The sequence below is a fragment of the Pseudorca crassidens genome, chromosome 5 (assembly GCF_039906515.1).
Source record: "Pseudorca crassidens isolate mPseCra1 chromosome 5, mPseCra1.hap1, whole genome shotgun sequence".
Lineage (NCBI taxonomy): Eukaryota > Metazoa > Chordata > Mammalia > Artiodactyla > Delphinidae > Pseudorca > Pseudorca crassidens.
The window spans coordinates 53,569,359-53,590,038 of NC_090300.1; the positions used below are offsets into that span (position 1 = coordinate 53,569,359).

At 41.7% G+C, this 20,680-nt stretch overlaps 1 protein-coding gene and 1 long non-coding RNA gene across 10 annotated transcripts in view; one reads left to right on the top strand and one right to left on the bottom strand.

Moving 5' to 3' along the window:
* The window catches only part of PHC3 (polyhomeotic homolog 3), an 85,383-nt gene extending 84,885 nt beyond the window's left edge, over positions 1–498 (bottom strand). For all 8 annotated transcript variants that reach the window (XR_010943561.1, XR_010943562.1, XR_010943563.1 and 5 more), the window contains exon 1: positions 431–498. Coding sequence is in view for 5 of the 8 variants with exons in the window: in XM_067737995.1 (XP_067594096.1) it covers positions 431–444 (14 nt within the window). In the remaining 3 variants the exon portion in view is untranslated. The remainder of the gene's footprint in view (positions 1–430) is intronic.
* LOC137224900 (uncharacterized) lies at positions 27–16,084 on the top strand. Of its 2 annotated transcripts, XR_010943564.1 has the most exons (6): positions 27–244; positions 2,140–5,050; positions 6,179–6,425; positions 7,819–7,992; positions 13,082–13,191; positions 13,594–16,084. It is a non-coding gene; the product is annotated as an uncharacterized lncRNA (long non-coding RNA). The 2 variants fall into 2 exon arrangements; XR_010943565.1 differs by lacking the exon at positions 7,819–7,992.
* The last annotated feature ends 4,596 nt before the right edge of the window (positions 16,085–20,680 follow it).

The following is a 20,680-nucleotide window of genomic DNA, read 5'->3' on the forward strand; positions in this document are numbered from 1 at the left end:
GAGGAGGCGAGCGCGAAGGAGGCCTGGCAGTGCCCGCCCAGCCCTACCCAGCCTCCGCGGGCCCCGGCTCGGCAGCCGTCACAAGGCTGCCCGCGGGGCCCACTTGCAGGGATGACAGCGCCTGAGGGGTCCAGTCGGGCTCATCTTCCGGAAGATTCCTACGGTCGGGGTCCGAGGGACAACCCTGCGCACAGGGCCCCGCAAATCCGGGGACAGACGGCGGAAGGGGCGCTCCCGCCTGGAGGTAACCGGACCCTTACAGTTCTCCTCCGTCTCCCCAAAAGGGCCAAGCGGGGTCCTCCACGATAAGAAAGCTCTCACGTCCCCCTTTCCCCGCACTGCCCGCGAAAGAGCCCTGAGCTCAAGGGGACGTGTCGCTGCCCCCCACTCGCCCCCCGGTTACGACATTAGTCACCAGCAAGTAACTCACTCCGCTTCCGCCATCTTCTCTCCTCCATCACTACCATGGGCTGCGCATGCGCCCCCCGGCGGCCACGGCGGCGGCGAGGGAGGGGGCGGGGTCGGCTAGCCTCGGGCCCCCGAGGTCACGTGGGGGCCTCGTCTTCCAATCCCCCTTCCCAGTACAAGCCTTGCTTGCTGTGGAAAGTGACCAGGTTTCCAGTTTAGATACCAGTGTCTCACCTTCCCCAGTGCTCGCTTTCTTTTGCTTAGGGTCTTCTTCCTCTTGGGGAGGGTGTCTGTAACTAACATGTGAAAAGTTCTGATTAGACTGTTAAAATTTTTAAGAACATCTAAAATATATCAAAGCCTATGTGAACTGCAAAGAGTGAGATGGAAGAGAATACCACGAGGATTGGATGATGAGGTGTCAGTGAAAGGAAATGCCATGGTAGCTGCAGGGTTTGTTACCTGGGGCGCATGGCAGTTTGGGAATGGAACCGGCAATTCCTCTCTTGGGCTCAAAGACAGTGTTCTAGATCCCCATAAGGTGGACGGTTAAGGAATCGTCATGATTACCCTATGAATATCACTCATGTGTTTGACATGAATTTACAGAGTGGTCAGTGGAGATTGCAAACTTGCATACCGCAGGGAACAAGCAGGAATGGCCACTAGTTTGCTAATGTAATTTACTATATTCTACGCATATGGCAACTAATCTGAAGCAGGATGAGACAAACATGCAAATTTGCGTGAAACAAGTCCCTGTCTTCCAACAAATCTTAATCTGGAGAGTGAAGTGGGTTTTACAGAGATAGCCACACATTCTAAGTGATCTGACACATCCATCGAGCGCTTTGGCAACCTTAAGTTCAAGGAATAATAAATCTTTACTGTCCTTCACCAAAAACAGCATGCTGATCACAAACAGTGCCTTCTTTTTCCACGTTTTAAGATGGTGGAGTCTCATTTCAAGAACTGAGAAATGAATTAGTGATATAAATTCATCGCAAAGTGTAATATGGTCTAATGAAAAGTATACTTAATCTTATAAATCCTGTGATCAGGATGTCCCTAGGGAAGGTAAGAGACCACTGCCTATGTAAGGTAAATTGTCCTTTACCACTTCTCCCTGTATGTTAACATTGTTTCTTTACCTTATTTTCTTATCTAAAGCAGTGACATTCCTCCTACTCCTAGGAGAACTCACTGAGAAAGTCCCCTTTGAAAAGTCCCTGTAGATGCTTAAAAATAAGATATTACTACTTTTTCTTTCTTTTCTGAGCTGCTCATATGATGCCATTGCCATTTAACTCTCAAGAATCAACTGTTGGGACTTCCTTGGTGGTCCAGTGGTTAAGAGTCCACTCTTCCAATGCAAGGCGTGTGGGTTTGATCCCGGGTTGGGGAACTAACATCCTGCATGCTGCGTGGCCAAAAAAAAAAAAAAAATCAACTGTCTATTGGTATTGCTGACATTTTTGTTTAGTAAAACAAAACTGAAGAAAGCAGTCTTAGACCTAAACATGAAAAATGCGTAATCCAAAGGAATGTTTGGAATAAATGGGCCAAAATTATGCCTTTTCATCCCTCTTTCCTTTGAACATCTAAGGCCTATATCTATATTGTCATCTCATGCAGATTGGCTTTAAAAGTCAGAACATATATTAGGTAAAATCAGGCCAGTACTTCTTTTTATTTATTTTATTCTATTTTATTTTTTATTTTTTTTGGCAGTGGCTTGCAGGAGCTTAGTTCCCGGACCAGGGATGGAACCCAGTGCCGGCAGTGAGAGTTCCAAGTCCTAACCGCTGGACCTCCAGAGAATCCCCAGTACTGCTTTTTAGAAACATTTCAAAACCCAATATTTATTATAACAACAACTAGCATTTGTATAGCCTTTTACTAAAAGCAGAGGATTTCCACAAACTCATTTGATCATCACAACAATCCTAGTTATCATTTTCATTTAGCACAGAAATATAATGAGGCTCGGGCTTCCCTGGTGGTGCAGTGGTTGAGAATCCGCCTTCCAATGCAGGGGACATGGGTTCGAGCCCTGGTCTGGGAAGATCCCACATGCCTCAGAGCAACTAAGCCCATGCACCACAACTACTGAGCCTGTGCTCTAGAGCCCGCAAGCCACAACTACTGAGCCCGCATGCTGCAACTACTGAAGCCCGCGTGCCTAGAGCCCATGGTCCGCAACAAGAAAAGCCACCACAATGAGAAGCCCGTGCACCACAATGAAGAGTAACCCCCGCTCTCTGCAGTTAGAGAAAGCCCGTGCACAGCAACGAAGACCCAACACAGCCAAAAATAAATAAATGAAATAAATAAATTTATTTTTAAAAAAAGAAATATAATGAGGCTCAAGGTGATTAAATGCCTGTGGTGACTCTGCTAGACTGTACCAGAAATGGGGTTCTAACTTAAGCTTTCCATGGGCAAAATCAAGTTTTCGTTCCTGCATCATTCAGCAAGCCACTGTGTGAAATGTTAGTGGAGGCAAAGTATGATAAAGGACTACCCTCAAGAAATTTATCATCACTTATCTGATGAAACAGAGGAAGGTGTATTACCTCTTTGTGATTTCCTAATGAAGAGATTTATGTGTCATGCTAACAGGCTGAACTTCTTTCTGAAGTTTCCAGGAAACGTTGCTTTGGAGAAGTGCCAGCATCGTATATTTTAGAAAAGTCCCTCTAGCAAGGATGGATTGGAGGAAAGTAAAACCGGAGACAGGGAAACTGGTTGGCAAACTGTATTAATCCTTAAAGAAATGGTAAAAGGCTCCAGGAATGAAAAAGAAGGATAAAAATTTTTGCTCCTTTGTTGCACCAGTCACACTTCAAGCGCTCAATAGCCATATGTGGCTAGTGGCAACTATATTGTACAGTGTAGATATAGAACATTTCCATTATTACAGAAAGTTCTATTGGACAGTGCTCATCTGAATGCTAGATTAGGGATTGGCAAACTACTATTTCTGTCTTAGTCAGTTTGGGCAGCTATGACAGAGGCCATGGACTGGGCAGCTTAAGCAAACATTTATTTCTCACAGTTCTGGAGGCTGGGAAGTCCAGGGTCACAGTGCAGGCAGATTCAGTGTCCAGTAAGGGCCCTCTTCCTGATTTGCAGACAGCCACCTTCTCACTGAATCCTCACATGGTGGAGAGAGAAGACAGTATAGCAGAAATGGGGACCATGGGCATTTGGGCCACTTCTTCATGTAATTCACTTGTGCCTCAAGGCCTGCTCAGCCCTATCATGTACAGTCCACTTCCATTTGATGGTGGAATGCTGCTATGCACACCCAACTTTACGGTCTGGTGGACCAGATGACACTCAGTTCACAATGAGCAGCTTGCGTGGTAACTTGGTGACCCATAGTTAAGCATTCAGTCTCTACTAAGGTCCAGTAGCAGGCCAAGAGCTGTTTCTCAAGAGGAGAGTAGTTATCTGCAGAGGGTGATAGGGCTTTGTTCCAAAATCCTGAGGACCTGTGCTGTGATTTCCCTATAGGGCCCTGCCGAAGGCTCCAAACAGCATTCCTATCTGCTGCTACCACTTGGGATGGAGTAACACACCCAAATGAGGAGTATGTTGCCTCCAAAATCCAAATGGGCCCTCTAGGTATTAGACTTCTTTTTTTGTTTGTAGGAGGGGCCAGATGCAACAATTTATCCCTCACCTTAGAAGGGATATTTCAACATGCCCTGCACCTCTGGACCTCCTAGAAATTTCACTGACATGGAAGAAGAAATGTCGTTGAATTTTTCTCAGATTTATTTCCCACCTTCTGACACACAAATGTCTTACCAATAAGTTGAGTAGTTGCTACTTTTTGCACACTATGTCCGATCAGCATAATGTCTTCAATGTAATGGACCAGTGGACCAGTGTGATATGATGTGAAAGAAAAGGTGATCAAAATTCTTGCAAACTGGGCTTCCCTGGTGGCACAGTGGTTAAGAATCCGCCTCCCAATGCAAGGGACACGGGTTCGAGCCCTGGTCCGGGAAGATCCCACATGCCGCGGAGCAACTAAGTCCGTGCGCCACAACTACTGAGCCTGCGCTCTAGAGTCCGTGAGCCACAACTACTGAGCTCACACGCCTAGAGCCCGTGATCTACAACAGGAGAAGCCACCGCAATGAGAAGCCCGCGCACCGCAACAAAGAGTAGCCCTCGCTCACTGCAACTAGAGAAAGCCTACGCACAGCAACGAAGACCCAACACAGCCAAAAATAAATAAATAAAATAAATAAATTAAAAAAAAAATTCTTGCAAACTAATTATGACATAGGGTTGCAGGGTTGATTTAGCCCTGATGTAGGATTGTGAAGGTGTATTGCTGGCCTTTCCAGCTGAAAACAAACTGCTTCTGGTGGTCTTTACTAACAGGTATCAAGAAAAAAGCATTTGTCAGATCAATAGTTGCATACTAGGTACCAGAGGATATATTAATTTGCCCAACCAATAAAAACCGCATCTGGTACAGCAGCTGCAACTGAAGTCACCAACTGGTCAAGCTTAGAGTAATCCACTGTCATTCTCCAAAATCTGTCTGCCTTCTGCACAGGCCAACAGGCAAGTTGAGCGGGGATGTGGTGGCGCTAATCTCTGCAATCCCTCCAGGAATACGGTATTGCTTTTGGTTTACTATTTTCCTAGGTAGAGGCAGTTCTACTGGCTTCCACTTGACCTTTACCACCATACTAGTCCTCACTCCACAGGTCAAGGAACCAATGTGGTGATTCTGCCAGGTGCTCAGTGTATCTATTTTTTATTTTTTGGGGGGGCTGTGTCGGGTCTTAGTTGCGGCATGTGGGATCTTTCATTGAGGCGTGTGAGTTTCTCTCTAGTTGTGGCACGTGGGCTCCAGGACACACGGGTTCTGTGTTTGCGGCACGTGGGCTTAGTTGCCCCGCGGCATGTGGGATCTTAGTTCCCCCACCGGGGATCGAACCTGTGTCCCCTGCATTGGAAGCGGATTCTTTACCACTGGACCACCAGGGAAATCCCTCAGTGTATCTATTCTAATTCCTCATTCCAGGACTAGGGAAATAACCATAGGATGGGTTTGGGGACCCACTGGGCCCACTGTGAGACAAACTTGAGATAAAACTCCTTCAATCACCTGACTTCCATAAGCCCTTTCTGTAACTGGTAGACCACACTGATGTTTGATCTCCTGGAATTAATGTCAGTTCAGAGCCAGCATCCAGCAGTCCCCAAATGGTCTGATTATTTCTTTTTCCCCAGTGCACAGTTACCCTGCTAAAAGGTTGTAGGTCCCTTTGGTGAAGTCTGGAGAAAGATTAACTGTATAAACTTTGGCTGGTGTACCAGTGTCCTTTCTGTCGGGGATGTAGCCTCTTCTTTATTTAAGGGGTACTGAGGTCTGTAAACCAGCTCAAGTCTGGGAATTGATTGAAGGGATATGACTCTCTTTTTATGATTCAGGTTAGACTTTTGTTTACTTGACCTAGAACTTTTTCTACTGATACTGTTCAAGTAAGAATTTAGGGCTTCCCTGGTGGCTCAGTGGTTGAGAGTCCGTCTGCCGATGCAGGGGACGCGGGTTCGTGCCCCGGTCCGGGAGGATCCCACATACTGTGGAGCGGCTGGGCCCGTGAGCCATGGCCGCTGAGCCTGCGCATCTGGAGCCTGTGCTCCGCAACGGGAGAGGCCACAGCAGTGAGAGGCCCACGTACCACAAAAAAAAAAAAAAAAAAGAATTTCGTAGGTTTCCTATCTGTTTCACTTCTAGGAATACCATGATCAACTAGCCAATGACATAGGTCTGCACAAGTCAGACTATCCGGATTGCTGCTCTGACTCTGCTGTCCACCAGTGCCGCCACTTGGTCCCTGCAACCCTAGGATCCAATTACTCCTGTTGCATTTAGGTTCCCCAATTCAGTGGCTACAGTTCCCACTGTAAGGTCTGGCCTACAGAGAAGAGCGATCACAGAGCCTTTCACGGATGCCGGAGCTCCCCTCACAAACTGCTATGGAGTGAGTATTTGTGTCCCCCCCCCAATGTTGAAGCCCTAATCCCCAATGTGATGGTATTTGGAAACTTTGGGAGGTAATTAGGTCATCAGAGTTGAACCTTTATAAATGGGATTAGTGCTCTTAGGAGAAGAAAGATGAGAGAGATGATCTCTCTCCACCATGTGAGGATACAGCAACAAGGTGGCCATTGTCTGCAAACTGGGAAGAAGTTTCTCACCAGACACCACATTTGCCAGCACCTTGATCCTGGACTTCCCACTCTCTAGAACTGTGAGAAATAATTGTTTGTTGTTTAAACCACCCAGTCTGTGGTATTTATTATAGCAGCCCAAACTGACTAACACAAGCCCACAGGCCAAATCCAGCCTGGGCTTGTTTTTATACAGCCCTCAAGCTAAGAATGGTTTCTACATTTTCTAATGATTGAAAAAAATATCCAAGGAAGAATATTTTGTGACAATGAGAATTATGTGAAATTTATATTTCAGTGTCCATAAATTAGGTCTTATTGGAACACAGCAATACTCACTCGTTTACAGCTACTTTTGTGCTTCAAGGGCAGAGTTGAGTAGTTGCAACAGACGCTGTAATGGTCCACTTGACAGAAAAAGTATGCTGACCTGTGTTCTAAATACTGATCACCTCGTGCTGGACACTTGCAGGGTAGTTAATGTAGTACATACACTGTCCTACACCCCATCTAGACTTGATTGCTGTCCTAATATCCTATATGGTGAGACAGAAGGTCAAGTGACCCAGATTTGAATTCTGGTAAAGTACTGACCCTCCTTGGGAAACTGCTTCACGTTTTAGTTTTTTTTTTTGTCGTTTTGTTTTGTTTTTTATTTATTTATTTCGTTGTGCTGGGTCTTAGTTGCTTTTTTTTTTTTTTTTTTTGAGGTCTTAGTTTTATAATGTGAAAAAAAGAGGGACAACACCTTACAAGATTGTTGTACAGCCTTAAAAAACCAAATGTAAAGTCTAAAAAAGTTCTCTTTTTTCTTCTTTTAACTTTTTATCAAAGTCTTCCTTTACCTGAATTTGTTCAATAAATGTTACTGAGTATGCCTAATACTCAATAGGTTTTAAATGCTTGTCGAGGGAATGAATGCTTGAATATTTGGATGAATGAGGACTAAAATTCTAGTATATCCCGTAGGTTGGAATGACGCAGTATATGGACTTGCTTCCTCTTTTCCTTGAAAGTAATACAGTATACTAAAACCAAATACTTTGACTAAAGCAAATAGTACTGAAACTGAAAAGACAGTCTAGGCCTGCCACCTCTCATCTACTCTTACAATAATCAGTATGTTAATCATATGCTTATCAATCTTATCTTCCCTTGTATACCTGTGGTTGGCACTGTTACTAGTTGGCTATGTTTCCCCAGGGGCTGAATAGCACAAACTGGGAGCTTTAAAGCTTAAAGGGTCATTAGACGTCATGTGACCCATGCTGAGGAAGAATCCGTGGCAAAAGCAGAATCTGAACTCTGATCTCCTAACCTCCTATCCATCCAGTCCGGAGTTTTTTGCCTTGTGCCACGAAGCCTTCCTTCAAGCATGTAGGTACTTGATAAACACTTGAAGCTGCTATGGACTTTCATTTCCATTCTGCTTTTTGCTTAATGTTTACTTAGCATTGTGGCAGCCTGGAAGAGTTGTGCTACGTAGAGCTGTAGAAACAGACAAACTTAGATTTCAATCCTGACTTTGCCATTCTCTAGCTGTGTGACCTCTTGCCATGCTATCAGCTCCACCTTCAAAATATAACCTCATCATAACTGAATCACTTTGCTGTACACCTGAAACTAACACAACACTGTAAGTCAACTGTTTTCAAGAAAAATTTAGATATATATACAAATAAAACCTCATCTCTGGCCACACTATCATGAACACGCATGAAATTATCAAAGTACAAACCAAGGCAATGTGACACTTCTCACCACCTCCACAGTTATCAGCCCAAGCCAGGCCACCATCATCTCTCCCCTGGACCACTGCCATCGGCTCCTGACAGGTCACCGGCTTCTCTTCTTGCTCCTCTGTAATTTACTCTCTGCAGAGCAGTCTAAGTAAGCTTTATAGCTGTAAATCAGATCACATCACTGTCCTGCTCAAATCATCCAGTGCCCATCACACTCAGCAGAGAGTTTTCTCTTGTTCACTCTGCTCCAGCCACTCTGGCGTCCTTGCTTTTCCTTCTCACACTTGCTACTTCCCAGTTGGGAAAGCCTTTTACACAGGTCTCACTTCCTCACTTCATCCAGGACTCTGCTCAAATATCTCCTCAGAGCTCACTCCCCACCACCTAACCCAACGTGGGCTTCTCGTCACTTTCCTTCCCTTATCTCACTTTACTTTTCTTCATGACACTTCAATGCTCCACACATTATGTTATGTGCATATTTGTTTGTTTATTTACTACTCCCATCAACCTCCAGGCTATAAACTACACATTTTGTTTACTTCTACATTCCTAGTTCTTTAAACATTAAGTGCTCATAATTATGCATTGAATAAATGAAGTTTACTTAACTGCTCTAATCCCCAGTTTGCTAATCTGAAAAATGGGGACAGTATTTACCACACTTATTGTACAAGTTGAAAAAAGATGAAATAATGTATCTAAACAGTAGAGCATAATAAACGCTCACTAAGCATAGCTGTAATTATTTTAAAATTTTGCCACAAATTATTATGCTTAAAGTAAAGGAAAATAATCCTCCTATTGTATTTCCAAAAGTTATGCAATTTTTATGAGGCCATCCTTACTTTTTTCTTTTTAAGATTTATTTATTTTATTTATTTTTGGCTGCTTTGGGTCTTAGTTGCGGCACACGGGATCTTCTTTGTGGTGCACGGGCTTCTCTCTAGTTGTGGTGTACGGGTTTTTCTCTTCTCTAGTTGTGGTACGCGGGCTTCAGGGCGCATGGGCTCTGTAGTTGTGGCATGAGGGTTCCAGAGCGTGTAGGCTCTGTAGTTTGTGGCACGGCGGGCTCTCTAGTTGAGGCGCATGAGCTCAGTAGTTGTGGCACAGGGGCTTAGTTGCTCTGAGGCATGTGGGATCTTAGTTCCCTGACCAGGGATCAAACCTGTGTCCCCTGCATTGTAAGGCAGATTCTTTACCACTGGACCACCAGGGAAGTCCCCCTTACTTTTAAAAGTTAGTTAGCAGATACATTTTTTAATATGCATATGCTGTAATTTAAAATATTTAGTGTCAGTATCTGAGAATAGATTTTTGCCTGTGTGCTCCTAATGTATTAAAATAAACAGTGTCATATCAGTTTCATATTAAATCTTAATTGTAATGTTCTATTTATGGTAGATAAGTCTCTCTTAATTACGTAAAATGCCAGAGACAACAGGAGGCAGAACAAAATACATTATAGGGAACAAGCAAAGCTAGTGAACAGGAATGAAAAGTTAGCGAAGTTGGGGAAAAGTTATGTGACAGAAGCATACAATGATATAGAACTTAATTTTATTATTTACCTCTAGCAAATCCTGAATACAAAATTGTCCAAAAATCTAAATAATGCAGAAATATATATGAAATAGGAAGTGAAAGTCCACTACAATCCATGTCCAAAAATAATCATTAACGGCTTATTTTATATTCTTTTTGATTTTCTATGTACTAACATACATATAAGTATATGTATCTCTTTATCAAAAATGGTATTGGACTATATACACTCTTCTGCAACCACTTTCACTTAATAGTATATCCTTCCATGTCAGTGTATGTGGTTTTCTTCCAGTTCCTCAAAGATGCCACTTTGCTTACCTCATGGCCTTCCATACAATCCTGGAATATTCTCTCCCATACTTTGCAAATCTAGTTCCTTGTTTCCCTTTAATTCTCTGCATAAACGTCATTTCTTTAGAGAGGTTTTTCCAGATCAATTTATAGAGTTCTCCCCACCATTATTCTCTGTCACTGCACAATATTTATTTCCCTTGGAGCAGGTACCACAGTTTGTAATTGTGGGTTTGTTCACTTATTTTCTTGCCTATTTTTTCTCTCTAAACTGTGAATCTCACAAGGACAGGGAATAAACCTGTTTTCTTCATGACTGTATATTCAGTGCCTTGCACAGTGCCAGGCACCATAGTAAGCTCTAAATAAATGTGTTGAAATAAATAAGTGTGTAAGTAACACACTGAAAAAAGGGTGTTTGTTCTTTCACTCCCTGTCTGTGATGGATAAAGCATTGCTTTCTTTTTTCTTCAGTCCTTTACTTATTCTTAGTTAAGAAACAATACTGTACAGTTGACCTTTGAACATCATGTGTTTGAACTGTGCAGGTCCACTTTTACATGGATTTTTTTTCAGTAAATGCATACTACAGTACTTACATGATATGTGATTGGTTGAATCTGTGGTTGTGGAACTGTGGATACAGAAGGTCAACCGTAAAGTTACACACAAAGTTTTGACAGCACAGAAGTTAGTGCCCCTAACTTCCTACATTGTTCAACTGTACTTATCTTGATTCACACCTGGGATGTGTTTTAATCAGGTATGGTAAGGTGACAGACACAAGGACAACTGCTTTTGAAATAAGAGTTTATTATTTACAGTTCCCAAAGAAAGGGAGCATGCCACACCATGCAGGGCCACGTGGGGAAGAACCAGGGTCAGTCTGGAGGCAGAAGGAGTGAAAGAGAAAGCATGGCCCAGAGCTTTATTGTAGTTTCTGCAGAAAGGAATGGAAGAGGCAGCATATGAAAGTTTAAGTAAATTTGGGATTGGATAGTTTGAATATTTTTAGCAGGCTCTGGTCTATAGCGATGGTGGTCTCTAGTTGTCCAGTACCTGGCCCTGGGTGGGGAGGGGTGATTTAGAACAGGGGAAATACTGGCTTGGTGTATGAGAATTAAATAAAGGAGGAAGTCGAGGATATGGGCTTTGGATTGGTTGGTTTGCATATGAAAGCCACATTCACAGAGGAGAAGTCATTTGCTATCTCTAGGATAATTTTTAGAGATAAAAGCCCTGGGAGGGGCAGCCCCTCCTCTGTCAGTAAGGCCACCAAGCTATCAAAGCATCATAAAATATACAAAATAAAAAGCATGATTAATACATTTCCAACCTAATTTAGGTATCATGAATGCTCATTCCCCAGTTAAATTTTTCAGATGAAAGATAGAAACCACATCTGTGTATATAAATCTTTGTCTCGTTAAATGCAGGAAGATGGGCAGGACCTGAAATTTGGAGTTAAGAACCTGACTTTAAGCACTGATCCTTCCCATTTCCAGCTGGGTGCTCTTAGCCAATCCAATTAACCTCTCTGAACACCAAGTTCATCATAAGTAAAGCAGGGATAACAGTAATATTTACCAGAAATGTGATTGTATTTGTCAAAATGTTTTGTAGCTACAATGCACCATGTACATGTTTAAAGTTTTACTGCAGTATACTGCAGGGACTTTTTCTCAGAATAAGAATTTAGAAGGTGTTTTTGTTGTTGTTGTAATTGTAGAAATGTTCAAGGGCAAGACTGGAGGGGGAACACTAAAAATTTATTCAGGAAAAGAATAAGATTTCACTCTCTAGTTACATAGTGCAATTTTGGATTAAAGGGTACTTTCCATCAATGGACTTCAAAGAGCTTTGAAACATTTATTTATTTTCATAATATTTTGAAGTCAGTTAGGTTAAAGTTGTCGTCATTTACTCTCTGAAAGGGAAATAAATACACAGCAAGTTACATAACCTGCTTGAGTCAAAATTAGAACCAAGGCTTTCAGTTTTGCCACATAGTGCTCAGACTGGAGCTGCACTGCTCCCCAGAATAAGCAAGCACCTTCTTTTGCTGGAATCATCTAAGGTTTGGTTTTATCACAATGTTTGCTGGATCAAGCAATTTAAGAAAAATTAGAAAATCTGTCATCAAATAATCATTAGCAATTCATTACCAGCAAATAAGCCTCATCAAGTGCTTCTAAGATGTAGGCATTGGTTTTACTTAATGAAGTTAAGAATCTGTGTCCTCTCCTGAGGTCCTAGAATTTTTGTCTCTTCTGGGTCATTCTTCCCTCTGCTCTCATCTAAAGAACCAATGTTTTTACAGTCTTCTTCTCCCTAAAATTTCAGGTGATTTAGGACTAAATCCAAAGCTCCTTCTGTGGCTTACAGAGTCTTTATTTTCTGACTCTAAAACACCTTCTTCCTCTGCTTCCAACTGCCTTTATACTTAATCCTCATTAAATTTCTCATCAGGCAGACAAAAGCTAGGCCTTTTCACTGCCCTGCCTTTACACCCAACTTTAATTCACCTAAAATGGCAATAAGGGGAGGCTGAGAGGAGAAAGAGAAGGCTACACTTGTTAAATACAGTTGTCACTCGGTAGCCACCGTGAATTGGTTCCAGGACCCCCTCGGATACCAAAATCCATGGGTTCTCACTTTTTCTCTATAAAATGGCGTAGTATTTCCACATAACCTATGTGCATTCTTCTGTATACTTTAAATCATCTCCAGATTACTTATAATACCCAATGCAATGTAAATGCTATGTAAATATTTGTAAATACAGTGTAAATGCTATGAAATAGTTGCCAGAGCATGGCAAACTCAAATTTTGCTTTTTGAAACTTTCTGAAATTTTTTTTTTTTTTAATATTTTCGATCTACAGTTGGTTGAATCTGTGGATGCAGAACCCGAGGATATGGAGGGCCAACTGTCCTTGCTGAGTGCTCTACATACAGTATCCTATCTGATTTGCACAGCAAACCCATGAAGCAGGTATCATTATCCTCCATTTTGCTGATGAGGGTACTCATTTTAGTGGGATTAAGTAACCTGTCCAAGGTCATACTGCTAGTAAGTGGCAGGATTAGCTTTGGAACCGAAGTCCACCTGCAAAATGCATGCCCTGGCCTCTTCCATATGCTGACCCTCTCCACCCACTATTGTCATCTGGCATTATTCTTCAGATTCTGCTCAACCTTTTCATCCTTTGGGCTTCACAGCCTCACCCAGATGGAGTTAGCGCTCTCATAGTACTCTGTTTATACTCCTCTAATAATACTTACCAGGTATTTACTTTTAATTGAGATATAATTCACATAAAATTCATCTGTTTAAAGCATATAACTCAGTGTATATTCACAATGTCATGTAACCATCACTATTATCTAATTCCAGAATATTTTCATCGCCCCAGAAGAAACTCCAAGACCTTTAAGCAATTACTCCCCGTTCCCCCTTTCCTGAAACCTCTGGCAACCACTAATCTGCTTTCTGTCTCTATAGATTTGTCTGTTATGGACATTTAATATGAATGGAATTATACAATATGTAGCCTTTTGTGCCTGTCTTCTTTTGCTTAGTGTTTTCAAGGTTTATCCACATTGTCATGTGTTTCGGGACTTCATTCCTTTTTACAGATGAATACTATTTCATTTTAGGGATATACCACATTTTGTTTATCCATTCTGCAATTAATGGACATTTGGCTTGATCTCACTTTTTAGTTACTGTGAATAATGCTTACATGAACATTTGTGTACTGCTTTTTGTGCAGACATATGTTTTTAATTCTCTTGGTTATATAACTAGGAAAGGAATTGCTGAGTCATATGGTAACTCAATATTTAACATCTTGAGAAACTGTCAAACTGTTTTCCAAAGTAGCTGCACTTCTTCACATTCCCACCTGCAATGTATGAGGGTTCCAATTTCTGCACACCCTTGCCAACGCTTGTTATCATCCATCTTTTGATTATAGTCAACCTAGTAGGTATGAAGTGATTGAGTTGCATTTCCCTAATGACTAATAATGAATATTTTTCATGCTTTTATGGCCATTTGTATGTCTTCTTTGGAGAAATGTCTATTCAAATTCTTTGCCCACAAAGAGAAATTAAGTTGTCTTTTGTAAGAGTTACTTGTATATCTGAATACTAGTCCCTTATCAGACATATGATTTGCAAATGTTTTCTCCCATTCTGAGGGAAGACTTTTCTCTTTCTTGATTGTGTCCTTTGAAATACCAACATTTTAAATTTTGATGAAGTTCAATTTATCTTTTTCTTTTGTTACTTGTGCTTTTGGTGGCAATCTAAGGTCACAAAGATTTGCTGCTGTGTTTTTTCTAAGAGTTTTATAATTTTAGCTCTTATACTTAAATCTTTGATCCATCTTGAGCTAAATTTTGTAAATGGTTTAGGTAGAAGTCCAACTTCATTCTTCTGTATATGGATATTCAATTGTTCCAGCATCATTTGTTAAAACAAATTAACCCCACCCCCAAGAAAAAGACCTATTTTTTCCCCCACTGAATTGTCTTGGCCCTTTACATTGACACATGTCTGCTAGTGTGAGCTCCTTGAGGGCAAGGTTTTTTATATTACTACCTGCGTGTCTAGCATGGGACTATGATGTAGTAAACCCTCAAAACACGTGTTCAATAAATGAAAAGCTGATTTGAAAATCCTAGTGTCAACCTACACGTAGCAAGTGCCATAGACTTTGCTAGATGCTGGGGAAGTTTTATACGTGAACTCACAGTCTAGTAAAGTTTTCAAACCAAAAGTTTCCAAGGGGTCCGAGAATCTTACAATCCTACACTGGAATGGGTCTTGGAGGTCGGGATTCCAGTAAGGAAAAGCAGACCTGACAAGGCTAAATAGCAGCCTGTGGCCTTATCTCATGTTAACTTGCCAGAGATCCCAGGTCTCTTTGAAATTACATTATGACTTTACAACTTAACAAAGGATTTTTTTTCAGTTAGGCCTCCATAAAGCATTTTTTCAGTTAGGTAGGCCTTGAGAAAGTCCTCTCCAGATGAAAGACAGCTGCTTCTGTTTCATATCACTCTTATCTTCTGAGATAACTGCTATCAGAGATTAAAAAAATCTTTTTCTCCACCCTAGCTGGACATAATCACTCCTTTCTCTGAACTTCTATAGCTCTTACTTGCTCTTCCAGAAAATTAGCAATTTGTTTTGTACTGCCCTAGTGCTTTGGATTTTTATGCAATCTTGAATTATTTATCACCAGTTTATGTGTGAACTTCCTAAGTAGACTGCCCCAACTAGACTCAGGGGCAAAAGTTGCATTTTACATTTATTGTATGAAATATAGGGCTTTGTACCTAGTGGACATGCAACAGGTATTTCTTGACATTATTTGTGTTTTTATAGAATTTATTTTTAAAATAAGAAGCTATTAGGCTTAAGTTTCATTCTGTTTTTCCCTAGAGGCTAAGGGTATGAGGCTCAAAGGGAGAAGCACCTTCTCTCCTTTGGACAATTACTAGTCACCCTCTACTTGCTTTCCTAGAGGAATGGAGACACCAGAGAACTAATAATTAGTACATGTACATATTTAAATATTTCTTAATATTACTATTAAAGGTTTTAAAATTCTATGAAAAGGATAACAGAGATTGGCAGAATTCCCCCCAGAACCCAGTAAATTAAACTAACTCTCAAGGAAACTCTGAGTTGTAGTTTTTAAATTACCGAGTCATAAAGTAGAGAAACAGGGACTTCCCTGGTGGTCCAGTGGTTAAGACTCCATGCTTCCACTGCAGGGGGCACGGGTTCGATCCTTGGTCGGTGGAACTAAGGTCCTACATGGCTTGTGGCGTGGCAAAAAAAAAAAAAGTAGAGAAAAGACATCCTGTTTCTCTTCTTTTTTGTGGTACGCGGGCCTCTCACTGTTGTGGCCTCTCCCGTTGCGGAGCACAGGCTCCGGACGCGCAGGCTCAGCGGCCATGGCTCACGGGCCCACCCGCTCCGCGGCTTGTGGGATCTTCCCGGACCGGGGCACGAACCCGTGTCCTCTGCATCGGCAGGCGGACTCTTAACCACTGCGCCACCAGGGAAGCCCCTGTTTCTTTTCTTATCTCAAGCTTGCTTTCTAGTTATGAGGTGGAAGAAGGAGATGGAATAATCTAGCCTCATATTGAACAGTGTCCTGCAGAACATAACCAGAATCTTTGGAACTGTTTAACTAAGGTAAAATAGAAAAGGTGGCTGAATGGAAGAGTGAGTATATCATGACATGATACTCAGTACACTGTCATGCACCTATAGGAACACAGTGAGCCTGTTAATGGATTATGATAAGAACAGGTTATGTATGGATTAAAATGATTCTCTAATAGCAATGAATCTCCACAGCATTTTAGCATGTGGTTAGATCATGGAAAACAAAAAGCAAATCAAAACTAAGAATTTTGTGAAGTTAATATTTTTTCCTCATCTGCCAGAAATCACTCAGTCCTTGTTTCAAATTCATGGTATTTTAAAATTAGGCTAAATAGTGGAAAACATTGGAATAATGATAAAGTCACTGTCATTTCAGTCCTTTGGACTTCATTTGTAAAATGAGGCGTAGATTTTTTGTTCTTCAAACTGTCATTGGGGGACCAGCAGCATCAGACCTTTTAAATCAGAATATGCATTTGAACAAAATCCCTGCCTAATTTGTATGGTTATCAAAGTTTGAGAAGACTGACCTGGATGACACAAAGTAACTTCCAGCTAGTAAATTCAACCATTCCGTGATTCTAGTTGGAAGAGTCCACCTTAGGTAAAAGGAGAGTCACTTTCTTAGGAGTTGTGTTTGACTTGAGTAAACAGATTGCTCAGCGAGTTGAACTAATTTTTCAGGTCATAGCTTTAACAAAGCAAACAGAAAATGAAGACTTGTTCTGCTTATATGGTGCTGTCAGCTTCCTTCCTATGACAGTAAGATTAATTTTAGTATTTAAGTGGACATAAACCAACAGGAAATTATTTCAATATTAAATTAAATAATTTAATATTTGTCGAATACCAACAATTTTCTAAGTGCCAAAAAGAACTTAGAAGGTAAGATTCCTGCTCTTGAGGCACCTAATAATGCTTTGCTTTAAAAGTCTCAGTGACTGGAGTCCTTATTAATTTAATTATAGTCTGATTCATAATTTGTTAGTTTCCAGAATGGGAAGCCATACCAATTCAGTAGACTATCTCATGCCTAAGTCGCAGGGTGATAAGCACGGTATACAGGTAAACTAACAGGCAGCTTTATCTCTGGAATGCTGTTCCCCTTGATATTGTACGTGTGATTAAGCAGCCAAAAAATCATTACAGACTATAAGCTCTGCTTTTCCCCCTTGATTTTTCTGTGGCCCAAAACAGGATGTGGTTTAATTCAAGGTCAGCAGAAATTCAATATGAAAAGATTTGAGTCCAGTAGGAAGTAGGTGGAGGTGGTAGAGAAAATGAGCTAGTCCTCTGTGAGAGGGGTGAAGACGGGTTGACAACCTTGTGTGGGAGAGGAGTGTACGCCAGAGGCTGTGAGAGAGAACTAGGTTATTATTTTCTTTTAATATTTATTTATTTATCTTGGCTGTGCTGGGTCTTAGTTGCGGGCTAAGAAGCACGGCATGTGGGCTTCCGAGTTGCAGCGTGTGAACTGTAAGTTGCGGCATGCATGTGGGATGTAGTTCCCCCACAAGGGATCGAAACCGCGCCCCCCTGCATCGGGAGCGTGGAGTCTCACACACTGGGCACCAGGGAAGTCCCCGAGAACTAGGGTATTAAAGGAGGCCAATGCTGGGGTGGGTGAGCTGCTGGAGTGGGGAGAATTTATTAGATAAGGTTTACATTTTCAATTGGATACGCCATCCTCAAGAACAGGTTTGCCTCTTCAAATTGGAGGGTAGCTTACATTTAATGGTTGACTGCTGTTAGGGACAGCATACTTGGTGTGCCAACATCATTAAACAAATGATACTTCTAAAAGAAGTTTGTGTGTTTTAATGGAGGCTTTTTCAACCTGACATTTTACTAGTCAACTCTGTGCCTTTCAGTTAAGCCAGACACAAGTGGGTTCTTCTGGTTCCTAAAGAAGATGAGGTAGCACTCGGGAGCTGTTGCAATTATTCTTTGTCACTTACTGGCGCACAGTTTCCCATTTTGCATTTTTTCTCTTTATTGGTACATGTCCTGACATCCTATCTGGATTGTAACTTTCTTGAAAAGAAGGGGAGAGCGTAATGCCTGCACCAACTAACCCCATAGGAGTGAATTATGCTGAGGTTTCTCAGACATCTTTTTTTTTTTTTTTTTTTTTGCGGTACGCGGGCCTCTCACTGCTGTGGCCTCTCCCGTTGCGGAGCACAGGCTCCAGACGCACAGGCTCAGCGGCCATGGCTCACGGGCCCGGCCGCTCCGCGGCATGTGGGATCTTCCCGGAACGGAGCACGAACCCGTGTCCCCTGCATCGGCAGGCGGACGCTCAACCACTGCGCCACCAGGGAAGCCCACTCAGACATCTTTGGCTATTCAGTGACTTTCATTAAGTAAATGTTTTATATTATTTTATTTATTCATTTTGCTGTCTCTTCAGCTTAATGGAACTCTCCACTGACAGTTCATTAAAACAAAGACATTTTATTTCAAAAGCAAAATAAGTTAAGGCTCAAACTGCCGTATGTCATTATCTGTACTGTGGGAGTGAGATTGGGGAACTGCAATGGAAATGAGTGTATGTGGCTGGAGTGAAGGGAGTACCCAGATAAAGCTGGCGGTATCAATGGGGCAGTGAGAGGGCACAGGAGAAAGAAGGGGGAAAGGGAGTCATGGGGGTATTGTTTGCTATCTATGCTAGCTCAGTAAGGTTAATTAACAGAATAAAAACTAAACTCTTACTAACAGCTGTCAGGATTCCAATCAGGAGTTTGGGTCACAACTTTTGCTCTTGAAGGCTAAGTAAAACAATTAATGTAATACTATTAGGACATGATTACACAGGACATGTGTCTACTATTTATTATCTCATTCCATTCACCAAGCAGTTTATTTCTTTGACGCACATTGGGACAAGCACGCTGATAATGACAAAATGAGAGAATGTTGGCCAAAAATATTTTAAATCCCTTAAGCTGGTGGATTTGAGCATTAATTAATTTTTTTTCTATTCAAGTCATCACAGTGAGCCAAAAGTAAGTATAATTTAGCTCAGAGCCCAATATTTATCTCTACAGGTCACAGAGTCCCTCCAAATGATCAGGACTTGCAGTTGAAACACTTTTCTCTCTTTTTAGTGACATGATCAAATGCTTAATGAAACCACAGAAGAATGCTAGGTGAAGAGAGGCAGGCTTACCCAAAGTTGAAGGTACTAGTAAGCACCATTTTAAGTACAACAGAAAGAAAATGGGCTGTGGGAGGCTTTTTCACAATGTTTACCAATGACTTCCCATTTTGTATCATGTGATTCTCAGTTGAGAAACAGGCATCAAAGATCCAGCAGCAGGATTTATTAGATGGCATAAAGAACATGAAAATCAAATTTTCATATTTGATCTATGTACAGCAGGACACACTGGTGAGGCTAGTTAATATTGAATATAAAGGCCTACCTATTCTGAGTAGACATTTTCTTGTTAGAGCAGCTCAATCTGTAGAAAGGAAGCCATATTTTCCTAAAGATATGATTAATATGATGCCAGGTTCCTTTTAAACCCTTTAACAGAGTCCTGTTTTCTTTAAACTAAAGAGATGGCTCAATAGTTTCTCATATTTTGTTACTAAAAATGACATAATTTCTGTGCCCTGATTATCCTATATGCTTAACTGTCTGTGCCTTGTATCTATTTTATTTATTTATATTTTTTATTTTAAAATTTTATTTATTTTATTTTTTGCTATGTTGGGTCTTTGTTGCTGCACGCACGCTTTTCTCTAGTTGCGGCGAGTGGGGACTACTCTTCATTGCGGTGCGCGGGCTTCTCATTGCAGTGGTTTCTCTTGTTGCAGAGCACGGACTCTAGGCACGTGGGCTTCAGTAGTTGTGGCACGTGGGCTCAGTAGTTGTGGCTCGCGGGCTCTAGAGTGCATGCTCAGTAGTTGTGGTGCATGGGCTTAGTTGCTCTGCGGCATGTGGGATCTTCCCCGACCAGGGCTCGAACCCGTGTCCCCTGCATTGGCAGGCGGATTCTTAACCACTGCGCCACCAGGGAAGCCCCTGTATCTATTTTAATTGCATCACACTGACTTTAAAAATTAACGTCAGAGCACTTCCAGAACGGAAACATGAGGAGCTCCCTGTATACTCGCCCCAATGAAATCACCATAACTGGTGAAAATTATAAATAAAAAAGGACCATTGGATCAGACTGTGGAACAATTTTATGCCCCAGGGCACTGTCAAAAACACTGGAGCAATCAGTTGCCAATTAGTGGACGCTAACAGCTGGGAGCTATATCCATAAAGGCAAACCAGCTAAAAG